The sequence below is a fragment of the Balaenoptera acutorostrata genome, chromosome 10, assembly GCF_949987535.1.
Source record: "Balaenoptera acutorostrata chromosome 10, mBalAcu1.1, whole genome shotgun sequence".
In the NCBI taxonomy this organism is placed as follows: Eukaryota; Metazoa; Chordata; class Mammalia; order Artiodactyla; family Balaenopteridae; genus Balaenoptera; species Balaenoptera acutorostrata.
Genome location: NC_080073.1, coordinates 87691991 through 87700341, shown reverse-complemented (window position 1 = coordinate 87700341; position 8351 = coordinate 87691991). Strand labels below are relative to the sequence as shown.

Below are 8351 nucleotides of genomic sequence, written 5' to 3'. Positions count from 1 at the left end.
AACCTGACAGTTTAATCACTTTGCTTCTCCACTTAGTCATAGCAAAGCAATCCTAGTTTTCCCCTCGTGTGACAGAAGCTTGTGCAACAGAATATTGCTTAGGTGTGGTCACGCTTGTCTGTGACGGGCCCCACCTCTCATTCTAATCTCTCCTCAGAGAATGCCAAGGGTATCACCCAGGCCTCCAGCCTCAGGACCATGGGCAGATGGGGAACGATCATCAGCTAACCAACTAGTCAGGCTACAATTAACTCCAAGTCCTTGCTCTGGGGTGCTGCTCTGTAGTTGGGGATGCTTTATGCTTTAATTTATTTTTCATATATTTAAAATAAGATATTTCGTAGAAAATGGTTTAATAAATATATTTTTGAACATATGAAGTGGATATCTATGTCAAATTATTCGGGAAAGTACCTGTAGGGGCCGAGTATCATAAGCACACCATCCTCATTAAGACTGATTGTATTTCAGAGTCTGGGAATACAGTCGGTCCTCCCCCACCCTCCCACCTCTGCATCCATGGGGCCCACATCCCTATGGGTCCTGCATCCGTGGACACGGAGGCCCGACTGTATATATTACAAAGTTGCTGAGTCTTTATTCCTACTGATAGAGGTCCAAATGCATGGCCTATAGCACATACTCAATAAATGTCTAAGGAATTAATCATTTTTCCTGTGTTTCATGTAAACTGGGGCTGAGAGAGTCCTCGGTGTGGCTCGTTTTTCTCAGAGAAAGAAAAGGTGAAACATGCTAAAATGCTACCTTCAACCTTCAACCTACAAGTCAGCAAACCCCACCTCCCTCTCTGTTGCCTCCAGTCCTCAGAATACAATTCTTATTTAGCTCTCGAACTTCCAAGAGCTGCTCTCTAGAGAGAGCACAGAAATGGCGGTTGGCCGTAGCGAAGGAGCGAAAACAGGAGAGGTGGGCTCTGTATGGGTGTCTCTTCAGCACAGAAAACTTGCTGGACAGAGGACAAGCCATTCCTCAGATAAAGTATCTCATATATATATATATAGACACACAGCCCTCAGACTCCAAGGGTCCTACGACAGAAACCACACTTGGAAAGTCATCTTTAAAGGCAATCACAGCTCCTAAGAGAAATTGGCCCTCTTTACATCATGTTGAACTCATCCTCCGCAAGGGTCTGCAGATAGAAACAGGTTAATCCTTCTCTTAACATAGGAACATAACACTGTGCCAGCTACAAAAACACAAAACTCTTTTAAGTATATACCTTAGCGTCTTACCCAACCTTTATTCCCATTGACAAGCATCTCAGTTAAAAGAGCAATGTTTTTGTTTTGGTTTGTGTCTCAAAAACCCCAGGAAGACAGGTCTTTTAAAATACGGGGACACACCTCCAGCCCAGTGTGAAAGGATGGGAACACGCTATTCTAACAAGAGTTAGTTTTGTTTTTAACTCCCATTGACTGTCCTGGATTAAAGGATTCCTGTGGGCGTCCTTCCATTTCACAACCGCTCCATTATCTGTCCTTTGAGCAATAGCTGAAGCAAGCTCCGTTTCTGATGGATCCATTCATGCAAACCTTTGGATTCCCTCGCTCCATCCTCTCTCGGCTGAAGATTGTGTCCTGATCACTGTCAAACTCAGACTCAGACACCATCAGGCTGGAGTTGTGTTCTGTGCTTCGGTGCTTAATACCTAGGGAGAAGCAGACAGATGCATCTTGGGGGGAAGGGCATTTTCCCTCTCAGCTGTCCATCATTCTGGTCCCATGCACGGAGCCATGCGCGCTGCACATGCAAAACGATCACTCACAACGCAGCAGGCGGTTGGGGTTTCCTAGTGAGTATTAACAGGGGCTTTGGAATCACTGCTGAGCTTGAGCCCAAGCTTTGTCACTCACCAGCTGTGTGACCCTGGGCAAGGTACCTAACATCTCTGGGCTTTCAGTCTCCTCATCTATTAAATTAGGAGATAACAAAGCATCGACTCCACGGGTTTATGGTGAGGGCTAAGTGAACTCCTGCATGTAAAGCTCTTGCCGGCATTTATCACTTAGTAAGCACTCAGTAAATAAAAACCATTATGATTTTACCACTTGTTCCCATCAAATATTTTCAGTAGAATATTTGATTGCTGGGAGTTAAAGTAAGAGAAGGGACAGGTATGTGACCCCTGCTCTCAAAGAATTTATAGTGTCTAGCTAAGGATGTAAGACAAAGACGAGATGAGGGTTCATGACAGGCAAGAAAGTTTTAAAAATAAATTTTACAGGAATCAAGAAGAGATAAGCGCACACTTATAAGCTTCAGGGATGGTTCACACAGGATGGGATTTGAAGAGAGTGACGGGTTTGGACAGGAGGACAGTGGAGGAGCATGGAGTATGCGGAGGCATCCAGAAATATTTGCAGAAAGCAGTCTGCAGCAAACGATTCACGTAGGAAATGCAAAAAAAAACCAAAGAGGCTGGGACCTCATAGAAAAGCACATGAATCCAAGGGAAGCCATGAAGTTTGGATTTTGTCCTACTATCAAAAGAGTGACACGATTAAAATGTTGTTTTAAGATATTACTAAAACCCAGTGGCAGGACAGAAGGAAGAAAGAGGAGTAACTGGAGAGCCAGCCACACACACGGAGCAGCACAGCATGGAGGAAGGGAGCCCAGGCTCTGGAGCAGACGGCCTGTCCCACCTGCCTTTGGCGCCTACTAGCTCTGCTACTTGGGCAAGTTGCTAAACTTTTCTGTGCCTCAGTTTCCCTTTCTGTAAAATGGGTATAATCATAGAGCTGTTGGCAGGATCGGAATTCAGTGGTAAAGTGCATAGAATGGTACCTCCTACATAGTAAACGTTAAGTACCTGCTAACTATTACTGTTGTTACTATTAGTCCACAGGTGAGATCACAAGGGTCTGAACTAGGGTGGTGGTGAGAACGATGAGGAAAGACGGCAAGAGATTAGGCAAGACGGAGTGGCTGGAGTGGGGACAAGGCATCCTGGACCAAGCACCAGTGTCTGAGGTTTAGAGCCTGGTAATGAGGAGCACGGGGGCACTGTGAGTAGAAACAAGACTGTCAGAAGCGGGGAGTGTATTTTAGGAGGCAGGTGGGTGAGACAATGCACCCAAAAGCACTTTGAGCTCTTAGGTACAAAGTCTCTTTATAACACCTCTGATATTAATTATGTAATACAGATGGTGAGCACTTGATAAATGCACGCTATTATGTGGATTTCCTGAGAAGCTTCCCCTGCCAAAGGCCCGAACCACACTCTCCATACATGCTCAGTCATTCTGGCCCCTATGTTCCTACAGGGCATCGTCCGGCTTCTGTAGGACCCTGACCCTGGTGTAATTATCCTCCCCTGGGCTCTGAGCGCCCCAAGGCAGGCCCTGTGCTTCATTCTCCTCCCCATCTCCAGGGCCTAACTCAGGGTCTGTGCAGAGGGTAGATACGTGACATTTGCCGTGGACAACGGTCTGCATCTCACAACTTCGAAAGTGACTACGGCCCTCTGTAAGAATCAGTTTAGTCATCAATCCAGAATTATGACAAGTCCATAGAATCAGTGCTAAGCAGCCTCAGAGGGCCAGAGAAGGTTCCTTTAATCTCCAAGAGTTAATAAGTGAGAATCAGAGAGTTAACTGAGGTGGGCAAGAGGTAGCTCTCAGCATGGGGATCAACTCATGCTGTGAACAAAGTCAATTTTTTGTAAAAGCTTTTGTGTCCATCTATACACATGGCTGATTAGCTAATGCAGATGCTGAAAAATGTTTGGTTTTGAAGTCCAAATGTTATTTTGCGGCATTTTGTGTGTGGCAGACCTAAAGGGAACAGCGGTCAGAGATGAGCCGGGGTGAAACAGCATCACAGGCCCCACCCTCCAACCATGAGTAGAGAAAAGCCAGGCACTGGGGACACCTGTTTGAAAAGCAGTCTTATTCCTGGGGTCATTTGGTTCGACCAATAATAGGCATTTCCTATCCCTCACCCATTCATGCCTCAAAGCACTTTGCCAAGATTTCATTGCATGTATAATACAACTATCGCCTCCCAGGTAGCATATCTCCAGGATCGAAGTAGATTGATTTTCTTCACAGAATCCCAGCCTCGCTCTTCCTCCCCGGTTAAAGCGCCCACTCCAGCCTGCTGTTCTCCCTTCACCTACGGTGACTCTCAGACACCTGGATCAAATAATGGAAAGGCACCAGGAAATCATCTTGGAGGCTGCCTTACCATATTTGGGCCTCAGCTCCATTCTTTCCTGGTCATCCATGTTATCCAGGATTGTGTACTTTGTTTTTTTCCTTATTTTAGTCCTTTTTCGTCTGAAAAGAACAAAGAAAAGGTCAACTCAGATTCTCAGAAAGGGTAACTAGGATCCAGGATTTAAAACACGTGGAGGACACCAAAGGAAATGTTTTGCCTTTAGAATTTATTATGTTCTATGAATTGGCATCTTTTATTAAGGATATGCATACACAGCCAGATCTGAGTTTGGTGAGTCTGGGGTACATCATGCATCTTGAAGAAACATATGTCAGAGTAAGAATGGCCCTACTGCTATCACCCTCCTAACTGCAGGCTCTCACCTAATCCTCAGGCTGAGGTGCCAGGGACCTTCCCAGAAACTCTCAATACCTGTGTGTTGGCCTAGCAAGCTTTTCTCCATGAGTCATTCCTTCCTCATAAAAACCTGGATTAGCAAGTTTTCCCCTGAACCTATACTATCCTGAGATGTCCAAAGAGGCAGGAATGAAAAGATGATGTAACTGGCAATCAGAAAAAAAACCCAACAGAAATTATAATAAATTCCCCCAAAGGAATAAGCAATAACTCAGTCAACACATGAAAACAACTGGGCTGATCCTATGTACCTCATCCTATGCTTCAGGGGATAATTTGAAAATACACATCAACACTACGGTAAGATATGTAGAGAACAAACAAAGGCAATTTTCTGACAGCTTGGTGATTAACAGCATGGGCCTCTAACCATGGGTTTACTCTCGGGGTGACTTTGAGATCATTTTTTTGTTACCTCTGTGATTCCATGTTCCCACCTGTAAAATGGGAGTAAGAATAGTCCCTTTCTCATATGGTAGATAGGAGGACTAAATAAGATAATACACAGAAAGCACTTAGAACCATTCATCACAATGGCAGATACTTAATAAATGCTCACAGTCAATCACTCTCATCATCATCATCCTCATCTACTGGATACAAATGTCACAAAGCTGCAGAATTTTTAAAGCCAAGCACAGCAAGGTGACCATCATCCCAGATGGTTCTGGGAAAACTTAATGGGATGGAGGCCTCTAAATGTCTGTGCTCCATTTCACCAGGCCTACCTTTGGGAAAATAACCGCAAATAAAACTAAAAAAATTGATAAGTGATCTCTGAAAAATAACTATTATTGTAGTATAACCATTATTTCTTTTTATCATGTCTTCTTTGGAGAGCATTTATAGAGTTCCATATAGGAAAAGTGGACCCAATGCTGTTTTCTAAGGACTTGAGTAATCACTGTTCCTACAAATCTCCTTATAGAGGGTCAAGCATGTGGTTATGGAAGGTTCGGACAACTAGGCAGCTCTGGGGCTTCTCAGCGGTCAGCTCCATGGGAAAAAAGAAGAAGGAAAAATCTAAAGCAAAACCTCTCTTTGGTGATAGTATTCACTTCGCTTAAAGTTTTGCATTTATGAAATAGAATTAAGGTAAATTAGATTGTTGCTTCACATACGTAAAATAATGTAAATCTACCATTCGGATCAGTCTACTTCTACAACTCCTTTCTCTACCGAGGGCGGATTAGTCAGGCCACTTAGGTACTGTTCTAGTGAACATAATGTGACACTGACAGAAAAGAGCATTAGATTTGATACAGAATCACTGAATCTTCTAGAAAATATGAGAGCTGCAATGAAAAAAAGCTGTCTCTAGTATTATTCTATTTAACTAGGCACATAAGCCTCGTGGGGGAGAATGCATGATAAAGTACTTCTAAAGTCGAGTTTCTCTTCATAAAAAGAGTGACTGTCAAACAGTTCAGCAGCTTCACAAACCCGAGCAAAAGCCGCTAAAACTGTCATATCACCTTCAATGTTGCGTCTTTATTTCAAAGACATAAGTAAGTGTGCCAGGTACCTCTTGCAGCAGCAGATGCAAAGCCAAGTTAAACCCCCTGTTAGCACGACAAGAGTTAGAGCCAATGTTGTCACATAGAATACATTCCACTCTGAAAAACAAGAAAACCAGAGTGGACATGTTACATACCATTTGCAAAACAGCTTTATTTCAATGACTCACAATGAATATTTCTGAGTCCTTACAAGCAAAGCCATCTGTGGTGCTGCTACCACCTCGCCAGGCTGGTCGAGGGCTTAAGCAGGGTGAAATACAAATAAATCAAGAACAACTTAAAACCACCCGACTTTCATCCAACTGGTTCAGGGACCTCATGGAGCACATATTTCACACTGACCTGAGAACAGAATAATCTGAAAAAATAAATTCATCAGTTAAGAAGTAAGGCCTCTTAAACACCCATGAAAGTCACATCAAAATATTCATTCCAGAATCACAGAACCTCAAAACTAGCTCTGGCCTGGTTTGAATAAAGCAAGTAAAGTATTTGTATGGTCGCCTATGACATGAAGATGCTTTTCACAGAGCCAGACAGCCGCTCAGAAGCTACCTGATCTTCACTTCCCCCACACCTTGTGGAAATCCAAGGTAAAAAGTGCTGCACCAGCAACTCAGGAAGAGAGAAACCAATGGAGCAAAGACAAAAGGTTTACCTCTATTAAATGTTATACATGCTCCTTGGAATAACAATCCAAGGGCTGGCTATTTTCAATTTTTTTTTTTTAATTAATTAATTTTATTTATTTTTGGCTGTGTTGGGTCTTCGTTTCTGTGCGAGGGCTTTCTCCAGTTGCGGTGAGTGGGGGCCACTCTTCATCGCGGTGCGCGGGCCTCTCACTATCGCGGCCTCTCTAGTTGCGGAGCACAGGCTCCAGACGCGCAGGCTCAGTAGTTGTGGCTCACGGGCCCAGTTGCTCTGCGGCATGTGGGATCCTCCCAGACCAGGGCTCGAACCCGTGTCCCCTGCATTGGCAGGCAGATTCTCAACCACTGCGCCACCAGGGAAGCCCTATTTTCAAATTTTTATGTAGTAAAGAGTGGGAACATAATTTGGCAGTCAGCTCGTCCTAATTTTTCGGCCAATTATGTCCATCTACATCCCCAAGAAAACAAAGTTACTCTTAGGAATAGACTGGCGTTGAAATACAGTTCCCTCCTCAGAAGAGACTTAAGGGCACCAGCTTGGCCAGCTGAGGAGGTGGTTCCAATTTCTGGTGCCTGCTTGGGCAGACAGCCTGGAAGAATCGGCCAGTTTTCTTGTTCATCTGATTCCAGCCAGGTCCACACCAGGGACCACTTCACCAGAAGGTCACACTCAGCTCAAGCCAAGGCAGGTGCAATCTGGAAATGGGGACCAGGTAGCCCAAAGCAACCTTCTCAGCAATGCCAGCGATGGTTAGCCAAATCTGCTCTGCCAAGGTGAATCTCCTCATCGGGAAGTTTTACGAAAAGCCTTAAACACACCACCAAGGTGAACTGTGGGGGGATCTTAACCCATCACCACGTGAGCTCGTTCGCTTGGCTTCGGGTGAGAAAAGGGTTGAATTTACAGCTGCAAAGCTAGGCAGATCTTTCTGACAGTTCAGAATGATTTGTCTGAAGGCTCCTCACCCAAAGCCACCACTACACCAGGACTCACCACAGTTGCTTTCCCCATCCTGGATATAACGCTGGATCAGGTTCTCCATCCACAACTGAGAGCAAATGCAGCGCTTTGTGATGGGGTCACAGTGGCCATGGCCAGAACACTTCAGGAGGCACCCTGCAAGGAGGCGAGTGGGGCAGAGGTCACCATGGAGAAAAGGGGCTCCCTGGCTTCAGCTGTGTCTTTTCATAGCATAGACCCTGAACAGAGGCATCTCGTTGAATCAAGAGACTCCTACACTATGAACAGGGGTCCCAGGGAAAGTCTCTCGAATCGACAATCTCATCTGGAAGCAAATGGCAGGTGTTGACCTGCACTGTGAAACAAAAGCCTTAATCATATAGCAGAAACATAGCACCCTTTGGCTTAAGAAAGAGAAATTCTAAGAATTTATCCAGTGAAAATGACTGGGGATGCGCATAAAGATTTATCTACATTGCAGCATTATTTAAAATCAACCTGATGGTCTGTGAGTAGAGGATTGGTTGTATAAGTTGTGGAACATATCTCGGATGGAGTACTGTGAAGTCATGAATATGTTATTGAGGGATGAATTTTAAAAGATTCAAGAAAATGATC

The 8351-nt window shown here is 44.4% G+C and overlaps 1 protein-coding gene across 5 annotated transcripts in view; it reads right to left on the bottom strand.

The window, feature by feature from the left end:
• Positions 1-1103: 1103 nt before the first annotated feature.
• KIAA0319 (KIAA0319 ortholog) overlaps positions 1104-8351 on the bottom strand; it is a 72925-nt gene continuing 65677 nt past the window's right edge. For all 5 annotated transcript variants that reach the window (XM_057555653.1, XM_007197130.3, XM_057555655.1 and 2 more), the window contains 4 exons: positions 7767-7889; positions 6128-6218; positions 4213-4304; positions 1104-1672 (listed from right to left, as the gene is read on the bottom strand). In XM_057555653.1, coding sequence (XP_057411636.1) covers positions 1494-1672; positions 4213-4304; positions 6128-6218; positions 7767-7889 — 485 coding nt within the window. In that variant the 3' untranslated portion in view covers positions 1104-1493. The remainder of the gene's footprint in view (positions 1673-4212; positions 4305-6127; positions 6219-7766; positions 7890-8351) is intronic.